This window comes from Podarcis gaigeae (genome assembly GCF_964106915.1).
Source record: "Podarcis gaigeae genome assembly, chromosome: 16".
Taxonomy (NCBI): Eukaryota; Metazoa; Chordata; class Lepidosauria; order Squamata; family Lacertidae; genus Podarcis; species Podarcis gaigeae.
The window spans coordinates 3,047,635-3,070,206 of record NC_139693.1 but is presented as its reverse complement, the minus strand read 5'-3'; the positions used below and the strand labels follow the sequence as shown (position 1 = coordinate 3,070,206).

The window sequence follows — 22,572 nt, the reverse complement described above, 5'->3', positions numbered from 1 at the left end:
GATCTCTCAGGACCAGTGTTATGTGGTCCCGGCGGCCGCTCCCAGTCACCAGTCTGGCTGCCGCATTCTGGATTAATTGCAGTTTCCGGGTCACCTTCAAAGGTAGCCCCACGTAGAGCGCATTGCACTAGTCCAAACGGGAGATAACTAGAGCATGCACCACTCTGGTGAGACAGTCTGTGGGCAGGGAGGGTCTCATCCTGCATACCAGATGGAGCTGGTAGACAGCCGCCCTGGACACAGAATTGACCTGCGCCTCCATGGACAGCTGTGAGTCCAGAATGACTCCCAGGCTGCACACCTGGTCCTTCAGGGGCACAGTTAACCCATTCAGGACCAGGGAGTCCCCCACACCAGCCTCTCCCCTGTCCCCCAAAAACACTACTTCTGTCTTGTCAGGATTCAACCTCAATCTGTTAGTCGTTAAGCCTGGGAAATGCTCCTGCCTGGGCATTAAGCAGATCGCTAGTTTCCTAAAAAGCCAGTGGACTCTCATTAAAAACAAGTAAATCATGTGGAGTTGAAGTCATGAGTCTGTAGCCGGGGAGGGTCAGAGAGGCTTCGCATTCCTGCGGCTCTCACTTTCCCAGCGATTCCGAAACCACGGTGGTCACTTGACCAGGTACATCGGCGGGTGGGAGGGTGGAGGTTCCTGGCAGCCCCCCCTTTCTCTTTTCCATTTGCTGGGCCCAGGGAGTGAATGCCAGCCTCGGACGGGCACCTAACTCTCCTCCTCCTCCTCCTTCCGCTGATACAGAGCTGGCGCCTGCCCAGCGATTGTTGGACGGAAACTGGCCACCGCGTTCTGCCTGGCTTGCTTGCCATGTTCCAAGCCCTGTCCGTGGACACGTCGGCTGCGTTTGCAGAAAAGCAACGGCCTCCTCCGTGTCAGATCTCCTGCCGCTGCTGTTCCTTCTGATCGGAAAGGTGTGTGCTTGAGCCAAAGAGATGCGGGATTTATTATTATTATTTTGGCTCAGATCCTGAGAGCTGCTTTGGAAGTTTGCTCCCCTGCCCTGCCTCCGTAAATCCTGCTCACTGGTTTCCCTCTGGTTGGTTGGCTGCTGTGAGAGGAGGATACGGGACTTAGACGGGCCTTTGGCCTGATCCTGCCGCCGCCTCTTCTCGTGTTCTTGCCATCCCAGCTGATGGGACCTGGAGCCCAGATGTCCACAGAGTTCCCACCCCCAAGCTTAAAATAAGAATTTAAGCTATTCCAGTGCACCGTGCTTCTTTCAGTAGCCAGTCAGATGCTTTCCACACAACCTGTAAGCCGAGCATGATGGGAATATCTCGCCGCTGCTCTTTCCTCCCAATATTTGGGGGTAGACTGCCTCTGGACCTGGAAGTTCCATTTCACCCTCACATTAATAGGCAGCGACGGATTTTTGTGGTTTTGATTAATCCCTCTTTCCCCTTTTTGTTTTTTTCAAACGTAAACCAGTGGACCTGCCGCAGGGAGTTCCACAGATAGGATTCTTCTTTGTGTGTTATTTGTGTGCGTCAGGAGACCTGTAATTCTAGTCGAAGAGACAAAAGCTTTATTCACCCTCTCCTGTTTTTCTTCTCCTCAGCATGTGTGATTTTTATAGACCTACATTCCCCCACCCCTTAATTTTCTTTCCATCCCTATCCCCTAAACCAAAATTCCTCCCCGGTCCCATTTTAAGGGACATGTTATATAATCTGTTTGAGTCCTTTAAAAGTGTATAAACTGCTTTGGCCGAAAGGCAGTGAATACTGTGCTTAATAAATAAATAAGGTAGCTGGCTCACTCCTGCATTCAGTTTAATTTATTTCATTTTTAGCCCACCTTTTTCTCCAATGAGCTGAAGGTGGAACTCATGGTTCTGTCCCGCCCCTCCTCACTTGATACCCACAACAACCTTGTGAGGTAGGCCAGGCTGGCCAAGGCAGCGACTAGCCTCCAAGGTCACCCCCGCCAGTGATCTTCATGCCAGAGTGAGGATTTGAACCCTGGTCTGTCCCGTCCTGACACACTTAACCACTATGCCTCCTCTTAGCACGCAAACAGCATCCTTATCATGTCTGACAACCGTCTCCTCTCTCTGCAGCAGAGGCTGTTCCGCATGGGACAGCAAATCTTGTCTCCCAAAGACCTGAATTCCCAAGTCTCATTTTCCACACCGCCTCCTCCTTCCTCCCGCCACCCTCAAACCCCTCCTGCTCCTCCTCCTTTCCCGATCTGTGATCAAACCACATGCACACAAACACACACCTTCCAGCTGAGGTTGCAAATTCCGCATCCAGCCACCAGCCAGCTCCATTCGCTTGCCTGCCTTCCACCACCCAGAACAGCCCCCTCTTGCCCCGGCTGTTTCTGATGCCCTTCGCCCCTGCCTGGAGAAGGAAGAAGCCTCCGTTGTGCTTGTTTTCCTGGCGCTCTTTGGAAGCCTGCGTCTGGGAGCAGGCAGGACAGCGGAGGGGAGAAAGTAGGCGAGATAAGTGCTTCTGCTGACCGTTGGCTCAAGGACATCGCTCTCCCCCAGCCAGCCAGCCAGCCAGCCAGCCGCTCTCCTCCCCACGGCTGGCCAGGAAGCTTGCCTGATCTGCGGAGCCTGCGGCAAGGAAGGAACTGGCCGGCGGGGTGGGGGGGGAAGCGGGGCTGTTTGGCTCTTCCTGCTCCCCGCCTGCCGTGGAACCGATGCCACGATGCAGCCCAGCCACTCCGCCACGTGCCGCCGGCGCCGCTAAACTGCCACCGCATTGCACTGCGCTCAAAATGTCAAGGCTCGCCGTCACCCGGACGCGAGCGGGTCTGCGGGCCGGCCAGGTTCCCACGGCGTTCGGCCACGGAGGACGCTGGCTGCCTCTTTAGCTGCGTCAAACTTTTAAAAATTTGTTTATTTCTCTTCTCCTCTTCTGCACACACCCCTGTCCCTTTCTGGATGCACTTCTAACCCCCTCGTCTTTTCGGATTTCTCCGGTCGCAGTGAGTATGCAGCAGTAATCTGACAGGCTGCAGAAAGCAAGGTGGGTGGGTTGAAGAGCAGCACCCTTTTGTTTTTCCACCTTCCCATTCGGCTCGGCAGCCTGGCAGCTGGTGATGGACACAACGTTGGCAGCCCTGCAGCGGCGATGAACACAATGGTACCCCTTCCTGCAGCTCCCCCAGCTTCTCTGCTCGCGAGGTTCTGCCAGTCCATTTCCTGCTGACACTGCGTTATTGTCGTTTTGTTTTTTTTTTTAATTGATGCTCTTGACGGTCCCCGATCGCGCGATGCTCTGATGGAGTTGAAAGGAGCCAGTTTCTGAGTGAGACTCGCACGAAAACAATCGCTTGTATTGTTCCCGGCTTCCCTGATAAACCTCGCAAGCCCCCTCTCCCTTGCAGGCTCCAGCACCCTTTGAAATCCATTTCTGGTTTAAAGGTAGCAGCTTCGTTCGGCTGAGCAAAAAGGGAGCGTGCCAGCTGGTCGGGGAGCTAAGAGTGCGAGGCAGGAAGTTTCCTCCGGGAAACGGCGAGTGAGAGATTTCCTCAAGCTGTGAGCTGTGTTGGACAGTTTCTCCGTCTCTCAGAATGCTTAGAACGTAGGAAGACGCTGCTGGATAAGGCCAAAGGAGGCCCCATTTCGCCCAGTGTCCTGCTGTCACAGGGCCAAGCAAATGCCCTGAGGGGAGGCCACAACAACTGAGCGCAAGAGCCCTCTCTCTCCTCCTGTAGTTTCAGAGGCATTGCTGGAGGCAAAACATAGCCATCATGGTGAGAAGCCACCAGTAGCCTTGTTTTGTTGTTGTTGTTTAGTCGTTTAGTCGTGTCTGCCTCTTTGTGACCCCCTGGACCAGAGCACGCCAGGCCCTCCTGTCTTCCACTGCTTCCCGCAGTTTGGTCAGACTCAAGCTGGTAGCTTCAAGAACACTGTCCCACCATCTCGTCCTCTGCCGTCCCCTTCTCCTTGCACCCTCCATCTTTCCCAACATCAGGGTCTTTTCCAGGGAGTCTTCTCTTCTCATGAGGTGGCCAAAGTCTTGGAGCCTCAGCTTCAGGATCTGTCCTTCCGGTGAGCACGCAGGGCTGGTTTCCTTCAGAATGGAGAGGCTGGATCTTCTTGCAGTCCATGGGACTCTCCAGAGTCTCCTCCAGCACCAGAATTCAAAAGCATCCATTTTTTGGCGATCAGCCTTCTTGATGGTCCAGTTCTCGCTTCCATACATCATGACTGGGAAAACCAGAGCTTGAACTATACGGACCTTTGTCGGCAAGGTGGTGTCTCTGTTTTTTAAGATGCTGTCTAGGTTACCCTCCGTGAATTTGTCTAATCCTCTTTTAAAGGCCATCCAAGTTGGTGGAGACTTCAGGTGGCATCCTGGCACCTCCACTTGGTTGCAAGGGGCCGATGGCCAGGTACGAAATGCCCCTGTTGCCTGGCTAATTTCGAACATTGTTGGACATGGCAGAGGTTGAACCACGGACCTCCTTACTTCAGAGCACGTGTTATGCTCCTGAGCGACTTCCCCATGCGCAGGCGCTCCCAGGGCACACCCGACTTGCCCCCAAAGGGCTTGAGCCATTCCTGGGTGTGAGGCAAGCTGCTCAGATGCTCCTGAGGACTAGAAACTTAGGCTGATTTGGAGGCATAGATGCTCCCCGCCCCCTTGAGACGCCCGCTGCTCACCAGGACAGATGGGTGTACCCACGACAGGCAGGTCTGCCAAGTGTGAATCGGACAACAACCTGCAATTATTTGGCCGGATAGGTGGAGCAGTGCTGTCTTTGCGAAAAAGTACTCTGGGATGACACCCTCTGAATGGTCCTGCTGTGTAAAAAAAAATCCTGGGTTGTTTATGCATTCCTGACGGTGAGGTCATTTTGGCAGGGCTCATTGGAACATCTGGTTGGCCGCTGCAAGAACAGGATGCTATCCTGAACCCCTTTGGCCTGATCCAGCAACCAGGTTCTTCTGACATTCTTATGGAGCCTCCAAATCCAGCAGCGGTCTATCCAGATTTCTCAGTTCTTAAGGGCATTTGCCCTGATCCTATACAGGATCTTCTTTTGTTTTTATTTCAGGGTGTGTGTGTGTGTGCGTGTGTGTGTGTGGTCTGGCCTCCACCACACTTCCCCCCCATTTTACAGACATGGACGACTGAGTCCTTGCAGGTAGTCTCTGTACCGGGATTCGCACCCTGCTCCCCAAGTTCCGCTGGCGTTATCCACCCACCCTCTCCATCTCCTTGCATTCCTGCATGGCGGCAGATTTCTGACGGCAGTTGGGTGTGTTTTTCCACCTGAAACGCTTGCAACCTGCACTCTGCCTTGACCCGATAAGAGCGCTTTGCATATTTATTTGTTTTTCCTTCTCGCTCCACCATCGTAAAAGGGAGTTGTCGGCCGTGTTGTGTGGAGGTGAAAGTGCAGCTTTGCTGCTGGTCTCTGAGAGTGGAACTAATCCCTGAATTAATGCAGGGTTTTAAATCTCTGGCCAAGGCTGTAGCTCAGCAGCAAGAAGGTCCCAGGTTAAATCTTTGACATTTCCACGTAGAGCTGAGACCGTCCCCTGCCTGAAACCATGGAGAGCTGCTGCCAGTCTGGGCAGGCAGTACTGGTCCAGAGGGATCCTGTCTGCCTCTGCTCCTGTTTGAATCCAGCCTTTGGCTCAGAACCAGGAGGACAAGGATCTTTTATTTTGAGGCTCAAGGGTAGAGCGTCTGCCCTGCACACAAGGCTCCAGGTTCAGTCCCCGGTGGCATTTCCTGGGAGAGGCTGCCTGCCAGCCTGAGGCCCCTGGGGAGCTGCTGCCAGTCCGTGTGGGCCGTACTGAGCTCAGTGAAGTTGTGTTCAGACTTAGTGCAAGGAAGGCAGGTTCATAAAAATCTTGAGAGCAGGAGATCAAGCAGAGGAGGATGGCTGCGGAGGAAATAATCTCAAAACCCAGGAAGTCGTCTCTCTCTCACCCCCCACCCGCTCTGGGTTCAAATTTCACCTCTACCATGAACTCTCCCTCCCCACCCACCCTCTAATCCACAATAAGAGGACAATACTGACCTACCTTGCACGGTTGTTGTAAGAATTTACATTATTTTCGATTTATTTCCTGTTGTTCACCATAAACGATCTCAGGGCAGGTTACAGAAATTAATAATGCAATATTATTTGAAAAATCCTGTTGAGTTGAAGTTGTGGTTATATACAGAGCTAGGATTTTGCAGGATTGGCCCCACTGCTCAGCCTCCTGGGACATCTCCTCCCCCACCGCCTCATTAAAATGTTTGATGCATTTATATTGTTTGCTATTCGTTCATTTATTTATCGGTTACATTTACATACCGCCGCTCCAATGATCTCAAGGTGCTGTGCATGGTTCTCGCCCAAACCCCATTTCACCCTCACGACAACCGTGTGAGGTAGGTTAGGCTAAGGCAGCCTTTTTCAACCCAGATGTTGTGGAACTACAACTCCCATCACCCCTAGCTAGCAAGCCCAGAGCTCAGGGATGATGGGAGTCGTAGTCCAACAACTTCTGGGCTAAGAGGTGGTGACTGGCTGAACCCGCTCATCTGAGCTCTCCCAGGGTTTGGCTTCCTTGGAAGGAAGGGCAGCGGTGTCTATAGGATGTAGATATTTGTATTTGCATGCATGCGTGTGTGTGTGTGTGTGTGTGTGTGTGTGTGTGTGTCAAAGAGTTAAACAACTACCTGACATACAGAAGACATCTGAAGGCAGCCCTGTTCAGGGAAGTTTTTAATGACTGATGTTTTAATGTATTTTTAATCTTTGTTGGAAGCCACCCAGAGTGGCTGGGGAAACCCAGACAGAAGGGCGGGGTACAAATAATAAATTATTATTATTATATATCCTGAGCCTAAGATGTAGGGGCTCGCAGGGGTTAGCTAGCACAAGAACATCAGAAGAAGCCGGCAGGATCAGGCCGTTGCGATAGGTAAAAACAAGTCCTGGTGATCATCTAATGTTTATTGGATGGATTTTCCCCCTAAACTGGTTTTTGAATTCTGAATTTATTGTTATTCATGCTTTATACCGTATTTTATGCTGTCTTTTGTTGCATCAATTAAGTGTTTTAAATTTGTTGTTGGCCGCCTTGAGTCTGATTTTCTGAACCGGGAAGGGCGGGGTATAAATAATAATATTATTATTATTATTATTATTATTATTATTATTATTATTATTCCAGCACTGCAGTGGGGATAGGCTAGATCTCTTCCAGCTCTATAATCTATGATTCTGAGCCTGTGTTCTCTCCCCTCTTTGGCAGGATCCTTTCAAGGCCCCAGACCCGCAGAAGATGGACCACCACATGAACGGCACTCTAGCCGAGAAGCCGGGCCCCATGGACTACGGGGTCCAGATCCGCTTCATCAACGACTTGAAGGAGCCCAGCAAGTCTCAGAAGATCCGTCCGAAGCCCTCCAAGCCGGGCTCCTACGGGGTGGCGGTGCGGGTGCAGGGCATTGACGGGCAGCCCTTCGTGGTCCTCAACAGCGGCGAGAAAGGGGGAGACTCCTTCGGGGTGCAGATCAAAGGCGAGAGCAAGTACGGGCCCCCCGCCCGCAGCCCCCAGCGGGAGGACTCCTTCCCCGCTTCCCCCGGGGCTGCTTCGTCCTCCAAAGATGCCTCGGGCTCCTTCAGCTCCGATTCCGACCTGCCGGAGAATCCGTACGGGGCCAGGCAGTCCCGGCACGGCTCCCGCTACAGCACCTCGGACGAGGAGCCCGGCCCGCGGCGGACCCCGAAAGCCGGCAGCTTGGAGGGGCGGCCCACGCCGCAGCACCGCGCCGGCGGCTACCGGACACTGCCGCACAAAAAATCGTTCGGGGAGCAGCTGCGGCGGACTCAGTCGCACAGCTCCTTGCTCGACCCCCAACTGGACGAGCCTCCCCAGCCCAGCGCCCCTGGGGCCGGCTCCCCAGACACCCCCCAGCCCCTGCCTCCGGGGGGCGCCGTGAGGAGCGCTAGCATGATGAACCTGCCTGGTCGCCGGCAGCCCAGCCCCAGTGAGGACTCTGCAGGCAGCCTGTCCGGCTTGAGACCCGTCCGCAAGCCGGCGGTGGCAAACTCCCCTGAGCCCGCCGCTCCGGCTGGCGACATCGACACAAAGCCCCTGTCCTCGGTGGACTCTCTGATCCACAAGTTTGACGCGAAGGCGCAGCAGCGGGGGCGGCCGGCCCGGAGGAACCGGCTCTCTCTGGACGAGCGGAAGCGGTCCAAGAGCCTCGACGGGAGGGTGCCTTACCATGACACGGCCGACGGCCGGGAGCTGGGTGCCGGGGAGCCCCAGGCAGGCTCCGGAGGAGGGGCAGGGGGCTCTGTGGCCGACCCCGGGCCCCCGGGAAGCAGGAGCCTCGGCCGGGCCTCTGGGCGGCCGGTGAACGGGCTGGACAAATCGAAGCTGACCCGGGAATGGGTCAACCAGAGCCTGGAGGCGCCAGCCTTGGAGAAGCAAGCAAGGAAATCACAGCCAGACCTTCAGGTGATACTTTTTTCTTGTGTTTTTGCGGGGCTGTCTGTGCCAATTTCTCCTGGTGGCAGCCTGCGGGGCCCAGCGTCTTTAGAAACAGAGACCAGGGGGCCCCGGCGGGAAGGTAGTCAGTTCAGCACACTTGTCCTGAGAAGGTTGCCGTGCTTGTTATCAGTTTGATGCACCTCCGTGGCAGAACAGCTGCCGTGCGTGCAGAAGGTTCAGTCCCTAGTGGAATTTGTGGGTAGCGCTGGGGGGGCTCCCTAAAAGCACCTGCCCATCAGCCTAGACCTGTAATAAAGGAAATACCCTGTATTGCAAAAACAGACAAACTTTAAGCAATAGCAGGCAACTCGTGGCTAATAATGTTGTAACATTAATATAATATAAAGGTAAAGGTAAAGGTAAAGGTACCCCTGCCCGTACGGGCCAGTCTTGCCAGACTCTGGGGTTGTGCGCCCATCTCACTCAAGAGGCCAGGGGCCAGCGCTGTCCGGAGACACTTCCGGGTCACGTGGCCAGCGTGACAAAGCTGCATCTGGCGAGCCAGAGCTGCACACGGAAACGCCGTTTACCTTCCCACTAGAAAGCGATCCCTATTTATCTACTTGCACCCGGAGGTGCTTTCGAACCGCTAGGTTGGCAGGCGCTGGGACTGAGCAACGGGAGCGCACCCCGCCGCAGGGATTCGAACCGCTGACCTTTCAATCGGCAAGCCCTAGGCGCTGAGGCTTTTACCCACAGCGCCACCCGCGTCCCATAATATAATATAATATAATATAATATAATATAATATAATATAATATAATATAATATAATATAAATTTATTATGTATACCCCGCCCATCTGGCTGGGTGTCCCCAGCCACTCTGGGCGGCTTCCAACCGAATATTAAAAACAATACAGCATCAGACATTAAGAACTTCCCTAAACAGGGCCGCATTCAGTTGTGTTTTAAAAGTAAAATAGTTGTTTATCGCCTTGACATCTGCTGGAAGGACGTTCCACAGCGTGGGCGCCACCACCGAGAAGGCCCTCTGCCTGGTTCCCTGTAACTTGACTTCTCGCAGTGAGGGAACAGCCAGAAGGCCCTTGGCGCTGGATCCCAGTGTCCGGGCAGAACAATGGGGGTGGAGACGCTCCTTCAGGTATACTGGGCCGAGGCCGTTTAGGGCTTTCAAGGTCAGCACCAACACTTTGAATTGTGCTCGGAGATATACTGGGAGCCAATGTAGGTCTTTCAAGACCGGTGTTATATGGTCTCAGTGGGCGCCCCCTGTCACCAAGTCTGACAGCCACATTCTGGATTAGTTGTAGTTTCCGGGTCACCTTCAAAGGTAGCCCCACATAGAGCGCATTGCAGTAGTCCAAGCCAGAAATAACCAGAGCATGCACCACTCTGGCGAGACAGTCTGCGGGCAGGTAAGGTCTCATCCTGCATATCAGATGGAGCTGATAAACAGCTGCCCTGGACACAGAATTGACCTGCGCCTCCATGGTCAGCTGTCAGTCCAGAATGACTCCCAGGCTGCACACCTGGTCCTTCAGGGGCACAGTGACCCCATTCAGGACCAGGGAATCCCCCACACCTGCCCACCCCCTGTCCCCCCAAAACAGTACTTCTGTCTTGTCAGGATTCAACCTCAATCTGTTAGACGCCATCCATCCTCCAACCACCTCCAGGCACTCACACAGGACCTTCACCGCCTTCCCTGCTTCCAGTTTAAGCGAGATATAATCTGCATATTGGTGAACACCTGTGTAAAAGGTCCCCTGTTCAATCTTTTGTGGCTCCTGGCAGCATGAACATGTCCACTGCCTGAAACCCTTGGGAGCCACTGCCCATCAGAGTGGTCAGCACTGATCCAGATGGACCAAGGCTGTTTCCTATGCCCTAGTCTAGCCCTGTGTGGTCTACTCTGACTGGCAGCTGCCTTTTGAAAACACTGCTTCCCTCCCTCTCAAAAATGCTGGGGTTTAATCTTTGGGGTTTTCCTTCCAGCTGAAGTCCACCCCAGACCTCCTGAAGGACCAGCAAGAGGTATCTCAGCCCGGAAGCAGCGACCACACCAAGGAGCTCATCTACAGTATTCTGAAGGATGGGTGAGCGTTGGGGCGGGAGCAGAGGAGGGGCTGTGACCAATCGAATGTACGGGGAGGGTCATGGAGGCAACTGTGCCTGGTAGATTGCTCCTGAATCTGGAAGCTCCATTTAGTCATCATACCCATTCATCGGCCCGTTCTTCACAAATGGGGGTTTAACCCCTTAAAAAAATAAAAAGAACTACTATTATTGCAATTTTATTTTAAAAGACATTTCACAGGAGCAAATTAAAATATAATACAATGCACAGATGACTTATTTATTTGTGTCTTGCCAGTGTGTGCCATATTTTAACCCTATCTGGTAAAAGGTAAAGGGACCCCTGACCATTAGGTCCAGTCGTGGACGACTCTGGGGTTGCAGCACTCATCTCACTTTATTGGCCGAGGGAGCCGGCGTACAGCTTCTGGGTTATGTGGCCAGCAGGACTAAGCCGCTTCTAGCGAACCAGAGCAGCGCATGGAAATACCGTTTACCTTCCCGCTGGAGCGGTACTTATTTATCTACTTGCACTTTGACGTGCTTTCGAACTGCTAGGTTGGCAGGAGCAGGGACCGAGCAACAGGAGCTCACCCCGTCGTGGGGATTCGAACCGCCGACCTTCAGATCGACAAGTCCTAGGCTTTGTGGTTTAACCCACAGCACCACCCACGTCCCCAACCCTATCTGAGTCTGCTGTAAAATTTTTTGTACATGTTTGGATTACATTTTAGGAGCACAAAAACACACGGTGCTCTGCTGGATCCTATTTAGAATAACAGGACCTGACATGCTGGTGGTTTTCATTCTAAGCTGAGCTAGTTGGTTTGATTTTTTAAAAAAAACATTTTTGTCACTTTCAGAAACACGGAAAGCGACGCTGTGGTGAAGAGAAAGACCAACCTCATCTTCGAGAAGGTCCAAGCGCTATCCGTAAGTACCTGGCGAAAGACAAAAATGTCACATCTGTGAGACAAAATCATTTCCTCCATGGTGTGATTCCTGCCCTCATTCTAGTCGATGTATCCCAGTTCTTGGGGTGGGACGACAAGGACGGACCACTGAACCCACACCCGTTCCTCCTGGATGCCAATATTCCCGGGCTTCTCCCCAGAACAAGAAGGACTAGGAACTTGCCCTCGGGTTCTCCAGAGCCTGAGGTGGCTATGGTTTGTTTGATTGTGGAGATTTATTTACTGTGTTCTTGGGAGACCATGCAAAGGAGGTCACGAGGGGATTAAGGGAAAGGATAGGCCTGGGCGTGAGGCAGCCTGCCTTTTAGGAAAGGAATAGCTAAGCTCTGCATTAATCCCAATGCACACTATACAAAGAACATAAGCAGAGCCCAGCTTTCTAGATCAGGCCAATGGCCCATCTAGCTAGTATCCTGTTCTCACAGTGGCCAGCCACTGTGGGAAACCCGAAAACCGGATTTTCCCAGAGTTTCCATTTGTAACTGCCTTCCACCAAGCGAGAAACATCGTCCCTTGAAACTAATATTGTCTGCTAAGCTCTGATGGACAGGGTCTCTGGCTGAGAAAGGCTTTCTCTACTATCGGCTGCTAGCTTGTTCTTCTAACTGGAGACGCCAGGATTCGAACCTGGGGCTATGTGCAATCATAATAATAATATAATAATAATTTATTATTTATACCCCACCCACCTGGCTGGGTTTCCCCAGCCACGCTGGGCGGCTTCCAACAAAACACTAAAAGACAATAACCTATTAAACATTAAAAGCTTCCCTGAACAGGGCTGCCTTCAGACATCTTCTAAAAGTCTGGTAGTTGTTCTCTTTGACATCTGGTGAGAGGGCGTTCCACAGGGCAGGTGCCACCACCGAGAAGGCCCTCTGCCCAGTTTGCTGTAACCTCACTTCTCTCAGGGAGGGAACCGCCAGAAGGCCCTCGGAGCTGGACCTCAGTGTCCGGGCTGGACGATGGGGGTGGAGACGCTCCTTCAGGTATACTGGACCGAGGCTGTTCAGGGCTTTCAAGGTCAGCACCAACACTTTGAATTGTGCCCAGAAACGTACTGGGAGCCAATGTAGTTCTTTCAAGACCGGTGTTATGTGGTCTTGGCGGCCGCCCCCAGTCCCCAGTCTAGCTGCCGCATTCTGGATCAGTTGCAGTTTCCGGGTCACCTTCAAAGGTAGCCCCATGTAGAGTGCATTGCAGTAGTCCAAGCGGGAGATAACCAGAGCATGCACCACTCTGGCGAGACCGTCCGCCGGCAGGGAGGGTCTCATGGTGCAAACCACGAGCTCAGTGCGAGAGTTCCCACTCTGTTATACAAAACCTTGCAGACCCGATCCCTGGTATCCCCAGCTAGACTGGGAATCTCCCCCCTGCCTGAAACCCTGCTGCCAGCCAGTGTTGGCAGTGCTGAGCTAGATAGGCCCAGTGGCTTGTATTAAGTTACCTTCCTCTCCTCTTTAAACCAGCCTTTTATGTGGAATTATGAGGGCTGGAGCCCTGATTTCTTTTGAGAGGCAGGACCCGAACTCAGGACCCCAGTCCCCCAAGCCTCAATAAAACTTGTGAGTTGTCTAGAGTTGTACCCAGTGCTTCTTTTCCTGTGGGGACGCAGGGGTGCACATACCCCTAAACATTTTGCGAATCTAAGTTTGGCCTCATTGAGGGGCAGTATTTTAATATGAGTAGGAAAATGAGAGTACCCCTAAACATTTCTTTTAGAAAAAAAAGCACTGGTTGTAGCAGCTCTGAAACAACAATTGTTCTCTTGACTGGGAAGGTGATTATTATTATTTTTCGTGTATTTTCTCCACAAAGAGAGAGGATTTTCCTTCTGATATGGGGGTCAGCTTTTTCCCATTGCCCTATCCAACCAAAACCAGTCTCCTTTCTCCCCACTTTCCCCATGAGACCCCCGAAAGGTGGAAAAGGGGCAGATTAACTCCCGCCTGCCTGTCCTCTGTGGGGCAAAATAGATTTTCTTTTTACAGCGAATATCTTGCAGAGGGGGAAAAAACAATCCCTGTGTCAGCAAGAGTTTGGATGAAACCATTTCAAAGCCCAGAAGCTTTGATCTCTGCTCAGCTTCAGATAGTGATGGGTCCCTGCTGTGCAACTTCCGGGGGGGGGGGGGGGCTGTTAGCACTTTTTCAATCATGAACCCAAACATCTTTCTTTTTGCAAACTTCAGTTCTTTTTTTTAAAGAGCTCTCCCGGCGAATCTTCCTCTCTCTCCTGCCCTCCCTCCAGCCCTCGTTTCTTGACAGGGATTTCTTTTTCTCTCTATTGAAACTGACACCTCATGAGGACTGGCTGCTTGAGGGCGGAGGGAGGCCACGAACAGATGACTCTCCAGATGACTCTCCGGTTGAAGGGATGTGGAAAGGGCCTCGGGTGCAAGAAGGCTGCTTGCCCAAGCTTTACATTTCAAAGCAGAGAGCTTCGTGGGGTGGGGGCGTCATGCTGCTGCCTCATTCTCGATCCCAGAGGGGATGGGGCAGACGATACCATACAATATCTTTATTGTCATTGTCCCATAAAGGTAAAGGTAAAGGTACCCCTGCCCGTACGGGCCAGTCTTGACAGACTCTGGGGTTGTGCACCCATCTCACTCAAGAGGCCAGGGGCCAGCGCTGTCCGGAGACACTTCCGGGTCGCGTGGCCAGCGTGACATCGCTGCTCTGGCGAGCCAGAGCCGCACACGGAAACGCCGTTTACCTTCCCGCTAGAAAGCGGTCCCTATTTATCTACTTGCACCCGGAGGTGCTTTCGAACTGCTAGGTTGGCAGGCGCTGGGACTGAGCAGCGGGAGCGCACCCCGCCACAGGGATTCGAACCGCCGACCTTTTGATCGGCAAGTCCTAGGCGCTGAGGCTTTAACCCACAGCGCCACCTGCGTCACATCATTGTCCCATACAGAACAGCAAAACTGAAAAATCTACGTAAGACATTCCAAAACCCCTAAAAACTCTGAAACCCCATCTTAAAATACAATATACCATAGAGACTCCTTATTTTGTTGTTTAGTCGTGTCCGACTCTTCGTGACCCCCTGGACCAGAGCACGCCAGGCCCTCCTGTCTTCCACTGCCTCCCGCAGTTTGGTCAAACTCATGCTGGTAGCTTCAAGAACACTGTCCCACCATCTCGTCCTCTGTCGCCCCCTTCTCCTTGTGCCCTCCATCTTTCCCAACATCAGGCTCTTTCCCAGGGAGTCTTCTCTTCTCATGAGGTGGCCAAAGTATTGGAATCTCAGCTTCCAGTGAGCACTCAGGGCTGATTTCCTTCAGAATGGAGAGGTTGGATCTTCTTGCAGTCCTTATACCGTGTTTAAAACCAGAATTGCATCTGAGTAGAAACTGTTTCTCAGGTGGCTGTTCCTGGTCTTTATAACCCTCTACCTTTTTCCAGAAGGCAGAAGCTGAAAGAGATCATTTCCGGGGTGCGCACTATCCTGCGCTATCTCTGCAGCTTTCTTATGGCACCTGGAAGCATAGATTTGATCCAAGGTGGGAAGAGTGCGCCCAATTATTCTCTCCACAGGCTTTACAACCCTGGACTGCATTGTTTTTCCCCTGACCGTGCAGCTCCCAAACCACACACACAGACCATAAGTTAATACACTCTTAACAGCACAATGGTAAAATGCCATCAACAGGTCCTTTGAGAGATTGTTTTTCTGGAGGATTGTCAGAAAATATAATCTCTGCTGTGCTCTCTTCATCGGGTCTTGGCTGTTTTCTCCCCAGGTTAGGTCATCTCTCAACTCCATTCCCAGAAATCGAAACACCGAGACCTGTTCCACGCACTTCCCCTCAATAATAAGTGGCTGAATGTTCAATTTGCATTTCCTAAAGTCCACAGTAATCTCTTTTGTTTTCTTTAAGTTAAGGAGTAAGTTGTTTTTCCTGCTCCACTCCCCCAACTGCTCCACTTCGGCCGCCTCTCCCTCTGCAGCCATGATTAAAACAACCACTGTTGTATCATCTGCAAACTTAATGATCCTATTACTGGGGTATTTGGGGGCACTGTCAGCTGTATGGAGCATATATAAAAGCAGGCTCAACACGCGAGTCCAGGTTATGGGGTTTTTGCGATGGTGGTGGTTTCCCCCTAGAATTCCAAGGTTCCGACTGTAAATTCCATTTCTCCAGCTTCTCCCTGTCTGATGCCCTTTGCTTCTCCCCCCCCCCCTTTCTTTTTTGGGGAAGGCTGCCCCCACGGCGCAGTCGACAGCCTCTCCCCCCCCGGCGGGCGAACTGACACAGAAGGTGGAGGAACTTCAGCGGAAGCTGGACGAGGAAACCAAGGTGTGTTGGCACTGTTAACGGAGAAATCTGAGGGCTCCCTAGGACAAAAAACAAGGACACCAGCCAGGAATACCAGAGCAAAACAGCAGCCAGTAGGCTTGGTCTTTCTTGAAGACTGTTGCAACAGGACTCTCACCTGCCACAAGGTGGAACAAGATGGAAGCCCCCAACAAAAGAGAACCCAAACTTTTATTAGCTGCTAATCCCCATGTTACACCCCCAAAATTGCATTACTCATACATCACGGTTACATCACGAAAGGGGAGGTCTGGTGGCCGCAATCTGAGCATCCTGGACCCTGCCCCATGGTTCTCCTTGCCCTCCACCAAACACCCATCAAGTGGAACAAAAGAGATATTTACATTTCCCTGTTTTCCAGCCAAGTTCATCACACCCTTTTGTCTTCATCTGGGTTTGTTGTTTCTGGAATGGCTACCTGTCTGGCACTCAGGTATCAGGATGCCAGGGATTATCACTCAGGCAGAGGGGCTGCTGAGGAGCTGAGCTCATGTGTCTATATGAATTTCTGAAGTTTTCCCAGTGAGCCGGTACATAGATACATTTATCAGTGAATTCTTACATTTGGCATCGTGCAGCAGAGGCCCTTTGAATAGATAGGAAGAAACTGCGATGAAGTGTTTTGTGGGGACAAATCACAAAAGTCACAAAAGTGATTGTGCTGGTTTTGGTAGTGGGCTGCGTGTGCCTGATATCTGCTGGAGGGGCAACCCCCCCCAACCTATACATAAATTCCTACAACAGCACCTCTTCCCCTTTTGCTGGAACAAGAGTCTCACCTGTATTGTCTTTCCCCTGAGGACACGGTTCTACTCAAAACAAACAAGAAACAGAACACATGGTGCCATTGTTCTCCTTCCTGACTTGCAGGAAGGAGGTCCCAGATTCAGTCTCCCGGAAAAAAGGAGTGTCTCCTGTTCCCTGTTTAGAATCAGCCCTCGATTCGGAACCATGAGGACCGGAGTCTTGCCCTTATCTTTTGGGAGAGAGGTGCTGTGTCTCCAGGGGCAGAACATCTGCTTTGCATGTAGAAGGTCCCACGTTTCGTCAGGTAGCCCTAGGAATGTCCCCTGCTTCTGCCAGCCAGTGTCGGACAGCCCTGAGCTGCATGGGCCAAGGGGCTGGCCCAGTACAACACAGCTTCCTCTGTTCCCATTTAGTACAGCCATCTCCTTAAAACCACAAGGACTAGAAACTTAACACATACCCGTATTTTTCGCTCCATAAGGCGCACCTAGTTTTTAGAGGGGAAAATCAAGAGGAAAAAAATTATCCTCCCTGCCCCAAAGAGCAAAGATGCCAAGACAGCTTCTGTCTTGGCTTCTGCCATAGCCGCACGCAGCCTCTCCCGGCCGGAGGGGCTGTGTGCGGCTATGGCAATACCCCCACCTCCCGCAAAAGCCCACAGGAGCTGCGCACCCTTTAAGGAGCGCACGGCTCCTGCGGGCTTTTCTACGAGGAGGGAGAAGGGACTGACTGGCCGCATCAGTCCCTTCTCCCTCCTGGGGAAAAGCCCGCAAGAGTTGCGCGGAGCTTGTGTGCGGCTCTTGGGGGCTTTTCCTGCCTGCCTCCCCCCTGCATCCGCTCCATAAGACACACACACACATTTCCCCTTTTTAGGAGGGAAAAAGTGCGTCTTATGGAGCAAAAAATACGGTATATCTAAAATGCGGCATGTAGGTCGGTGGTAGAGCAAATGCTTGGCGTGCAGAAGATCCCAAGTTCAATCCTCAGTATCCCCAGGTAGGCCTGGGAGCGTTCCCTGCCTGAAACCTTGGAGAGCTTCTGCCAGTCAGTGTAGACAATACTGGGGTTAGGTGCCTGGGGTCTCTGCTCCTTCCTACCCTCCCCACTGCTCCCCAGTCGGTGGGTTTGTGGCCGCCATATTTGTCACGCCTTCCCATCCAAGCTGTGGAAGCAGAGGCTTCTCGGTAATCCTGGAACATCTGGAAAAGAAACCTGTAGATGGTTGCATTCTGGGCCTATTTATTTTCTTTCTTTCACCGCCCCCCCTCCCATTGCAGCTTCGTCAGAGGTTGGAGCTGTTGCAAAATGGCCACAGGAGCGGCGCCCCCCACGACCTGGAGGTCCAGCTGGAGGAGTCGGAAGAGGAGTGTCACCGGCTACGGGTGGCCTTTGAGAAGAAAAGCCAGGAACTCCAGGGCAGCGTACAAGAGTAAGTGCAAATCTGGGGGCTTTTGGGGGTGGGGAGCCCCCCCCTGAGTTAACTGCAAGCCCACCTTTCCCTCCAGATCTCAAGACCCCCAGGTCGCACCTACTTCCTGCCCTCCTTCAGGTGGGGGTCTTGTCACCTGAACGTTCTCCAAGCAAAAAAGGATATACTGTACTGTACATAATACTCTTGTGGGGGGAAAGAGGGAGGCGGGGCTGCTGTACAGAAGCAAAAATTTGCATGTGTTGCCCCGCCCACTTTTGCCGCTGGCCCCGCCCACCACACCAGGTGGCACCCATTTGGAAAGGGTAGAAATGCATCCCATAGCACCTGGGGGAAAGAGGGGTGGGTTTGAGCTCCAGCCGCAGCATCCAGATCTGCCGTTTCTGGATCCAGAGGGCTGGGGGAGTGGGAGCAAAGTTGGCTGCAGCCGAATCACAGCTCTTGCCACTGTTGCCGCTATGCAGCCTCACTGTGCTGGGCCCGGGGGTAACCCGAGTAACACTGTTCAGGTCTGATCCCGAATCCAAGGGTTCCGCGAGGAGTCAGTCCAACAGGACACGAGGCAGAAAACCAGGCAAGTTCAGCCACAGGATCACAGGCAGGTTCTGGCAAACAGCAACGTTGCTCCCAGAACCTGGGGCAAGGTCCGACAGCCTTTTATCTCTGTCGGGGTAACGGCGGGTCCTGATCCCTTGGCGACGCACCACCTTGTTTCTCCCGAAGGCGAGCACTCCTCCTGCGAGTACTCAGGTCTCTCCTTCTCTCAGACCTGAGTCTCTGCAGCTCGGGAGACGTCGGTGGGTTACTAGACCCAGAGGCTGCCTCAGCCTCTCCTGACCCAACCGGTAGTGGAGCAGCTGTAAGTGATGGCCCAGCTGGAGGCAACGAGGGAATCCCCGAATCTGGAGCCAGGGCAGGCTCAGGCCCCGGACTCGGCCCAGCTGGTGCTTGTTGCAGGGGAACCTGCGCAGACTGGGGCTCTTCAGGATCAGGCCCCAGACTTGGTTCAGACGCCGCGTGAGGCAAAGGATCCGGTGCAGACTGAGACTCCTCTGGCTCCGAGTCCGAGTCCCAGGCCATCACTCGCCTGTGTCTCGTGACACTTGTATTGCAGGCTCACGGGGTGAATAAACTTTGTAGGCAAGGACACAGCAGAAAGACTTTGATTTAATCCTCTACTCCAGTAGTCCCCAACCCTACAAAAAGCATTATTCAGACTAGCGGCTTGCTCATCCCACTAAGGAAGATGAACAATAACAACAACAACACAATCAAGTTCAAAAATAGCAATGAGTTGCGATCCGATGAAAACTGTTTGGCGAAATTGATTCGACAAAATTGAACTTGATCAAGTCATGCCGGCTTTTCAAAGTCTGATAGTTACCCATGTACCTATGGGACTGCGTCTCCTGGTGTGTCCCATGGAGGACCTTACGGTCTTCAAACAAAAACATCTTGGAGGTCCTGGGCCACAGGGAAGTTAGGCTGGCCTCAACCAGGGCTTTTTCGGTTGTGGCCCCGACTTGGTGGAATGCTCTGTCACAAGAGACTAGGGCCCTGCGGGACTTGACATCTTTCCGCAGGACTTGCAAGACAGAGCTGTTCCTCCAGGCCTTTGGCCAAGGCACAGTCTGACCCCCTCCTTTGGTAATCCTTACAGAACTCTAGCCCAATGGTTGCCATCAATTTGATTCTGAATTGATTTTAGAAAGAATTGATTTTAGAATGCTGTGTTACTTTTATTGTTGTTAGCTGCTCTGAGCCTGGCTTCGGCTGGGGAGGGCGGGATATAAATAAATTATTATTATTATTATTATTATTATTATTGATGCCTCTAGCCCTACCCGGCACAGTTAAGATGAACTCCCACCCCCTTCTCTTTCCTCCTTCCTGATTCTTAAGGCTGAAGGACATGAAAACCATCAAGGAAGAGACAGAAGCCAAGTTGGCCGCCTTGGAAGACCAGCTCATGGAGATGCAGGAGGAGCTGGACCGCTTCCGGGAGCCGATGGGAGACTCTCCAGACAGGGATGCTTTGCTGAAAGTAAGTGGCTCCATGGAGTCTCTGCGTAGCTCCGCAACGTGCTCCTGTAATAGAATCAGAGTTGTAGGGGTGTAAGGGTTCTTGGGGATCATCTAGTCTGACCCCCTGCAATGCAGGAATCGCAGCTCAATAATTTCTGACAGGTGCCCCTCCTCCCAATTTTGGATTTAAAACTTCCAGCATAGGAGAGTTCACCGTGTTCCGAGAGAGTCCATTCCATGATCGAACAGCTCTTCCTGCATGACGACAGCCTTACATTTCTATGTCTATAGGAAGATAAGCAAAACCACTTTTGTGGTTAAGAGTGTTGGACAAGGGCCGGGTGTGGGGGATCTTTGGCCCTCCAGATGTTGCAGCGGCTGATGGGAGTTGTAGTTGGTGAGCATCTGGGGGGCAAAAGGTTCCCCCAGGCCTGGGAGACCAGAGTTCAAATCCCTACTCAGCCATGAAGCTCGCTTCGGCGTGATCTTGGACCAATCATTGTATTTTGCCCTAACCTATTTCACAGTGTTGTTTGTGAGGATGAAATGGGATGTGGTCTGGGGAGATTCCTGAGGGCCAGACAGATAATCTGTGCCTGACGTTGCTCACCCCTGTTCTAAGAAAAACTCCAAGCTTTGTTTTGCAAATTATTTATTTGCTTATTTAGAGCATTTGTACCCTTGCTCTTCATGGGACGCGGGTGGCGCGGTGGGTTAAACCACAGAGCCTAGGACTTGCTGAAGGTTGGCAGTTTGAATTCCCACGACGGGGTGAGCTCCCGTTGCTCGGTCCCTGCTCCTGCCAACCTAGCAGTTTGGAAGCACGTCAAGTACAAGTAGATAAAAAGGTACCACTCCGGCGGGAAGGTAAACGGTGTTTCTGTGCGCTGCTCTGGTTCGCCAGAAGCGGCTTAGTCCTGCTGGCCACATGACCCAGAAGCTGTATGCCGGCTCCCTCGGCCAGTAAAGTGAGATAAGTGCCGCAACCCCAGAGTCGGCCACGACTGGACCTAATGGTCAGGGGTCCCTTTACCTTTTTATCCTTGCTCTTCGTCCAAAATGGCTAGCAGAGTGGCTTATGTTTGACGGTCCCTTATAATCAAACTTATAATCTTAAAAACAACCACCACCACTCAACAACCACAACACACAAGGAAAAGGGGACATGGAGGGAAGAGGAAAAGCTCAAGTTCTAAACCCAATTCAGTGCCAGAAAGTGCCTGATGGAGCCGGCCTGCCAAGGCTGAGCCGATGGGGTGAGAGCCAGTTCTGCCCTGTTTCCCCAGGAGCTGCTGGAGACCAGAGAGGAGCTGGAGGAGGTTCTGAGGGCCCGGCAGAAGCTGGAGGACCACCTGCGCCAGCGGGAGAGGGAGCTGACAGCCCTGAAGGGGGCCCTGAAGGAGGAGGTGGCCAGTCACGACTGGGAGCTGGACCGGGTGCGGCAGGAGTACCAGCACGACATGGAGCAGCTCCGGCGTAACATGGAGGACGTGTCGCAGGTGAGCCTGTTGGGCTTGACCATCTCCAGTTGCAGATGGGAGACCCACGTAGATGGCTTTCTTTCTGTGAATGAGAACGAAGCCCCTCGCACTTAGAAATCTAGCACATCAGGGATAAGAGGCCTGTCCTCTCCCTGACATGCTAGTTTTCTGTGTGCAGGGATACCAGGCAGGTCATGGGCCCTCACCCACAGTCTCGGTGGCAAGACATAGACCCTCATGTCGGCTTTTACGTGAACTCTCCACATCGTTCTGCCCAGACACTGAGATCCAGCACCGAGGGCCTTCTGGCGGTTCCCTCATTGCGAGAAGTGAGGGAGGTTACAGGGAACCAGGCAGAGGGCCTTCTCGGTAGTGGCACCCGCCCTGTGGAACACCCTACCATCAAATGTGAAGGAAATACAGTGGTACCTCGCAAGACGAATGCCTCGTAATAAGAAAAACGCGCAAGACGAAAGGGTTTTTCGTTTTTTGAGTTGCTTCGCAAGACGATTTTCCCTATGGGCTTGCTTCGCAAGACGAAACGTCTTGCGAGTTTGTTTCCTTTTTCTTAAAACCATTAATACCCAGGGAATCCGCGCTTCGCAAGACGAAAAAATCGCAAGACGAAACAACTCGCAGAACAAATTAATTTCATCTTGCGAGGCACCATTGTAAGCAACTATCTTCTCTTTAAAAGACATCTGAAGGCAGCCCTGTTTAGGGAAGTTTTTAATATTTGATGCTTTATTGTTTTTAACCCTTGATTGGGAGCTGCCCAGAGTGGCTGGGGAAACTCAGCCAGATGGGTGGGGAATAAATAAATTATTATTATTATTTATTCCATCTGCAACCCTGCAGAGCTGCTACCAGTCAGAGCCATTTGGTCAGAGTTGAAGATAAGGCATTGTGTTAGAAACACATGCCACAGCGGATCCGTCTCTTATAGCCCACGGACCATTGTGCTGATCCAGGTCACTTCTTACCGTATTTTTTGCTCTATAGGGCGCACTTTTTCCCTCCTAAAAAGCAAGGGGAAATGTGTGTGCGTCCTATGGAGCGAATGCAGG

At 52.4% G+C, this 22,572-nt stretch overlaps 1 protein-coding gene across 2 annotated transcripts in view; it reads left to right on the top strand.

Moving 5' to 3' along the window:
* The window catches only part of CGN (cingulin), a 72,143-nt gene that overhangs the window by 15,020 nt on the left and 34,551 nt on the right, over positions 1–22,572 (top strand). The window contains exons 1-8 of one of the 2 annotated variants that reach the window (XM_083715515.1): positions 2,652–2,994; positions 7,236–8,450; positions 10,442–10,542; positions 11,386–11,455; positions 15,707–15,805; positions 17,848–17,999; positions 19,902–20,043; positions 21,311–21,523. In XM_083715515.1, the coding sequence (XP_083571641.1) occupies positions 7,266–8,450; positions 10,442–10,542; positions 11,386–11,455; positions 15,707–15,805; positions 17,848–17,999; positions 19,902–20,043; positions 21,311–21,523 (1,962 nt within the window). In that variant the 5' untranslated portion in view covers positions 2,652–2,994; positions 7,236–7,265. Of the gene's footprint in view, positions 1–2,651; positions 2,995–7,235; positions 8,451–10,441; positions 10,543–11,385; positions 11,456–15,706; positions 15,806–17,847; positions 18,000–19,901; positions 20,044–21,310; positions 21,524–22,572 lie in introns of those variants that run through there. The other variant, XM_083715514.1, reaches the window with a different exon arrangement.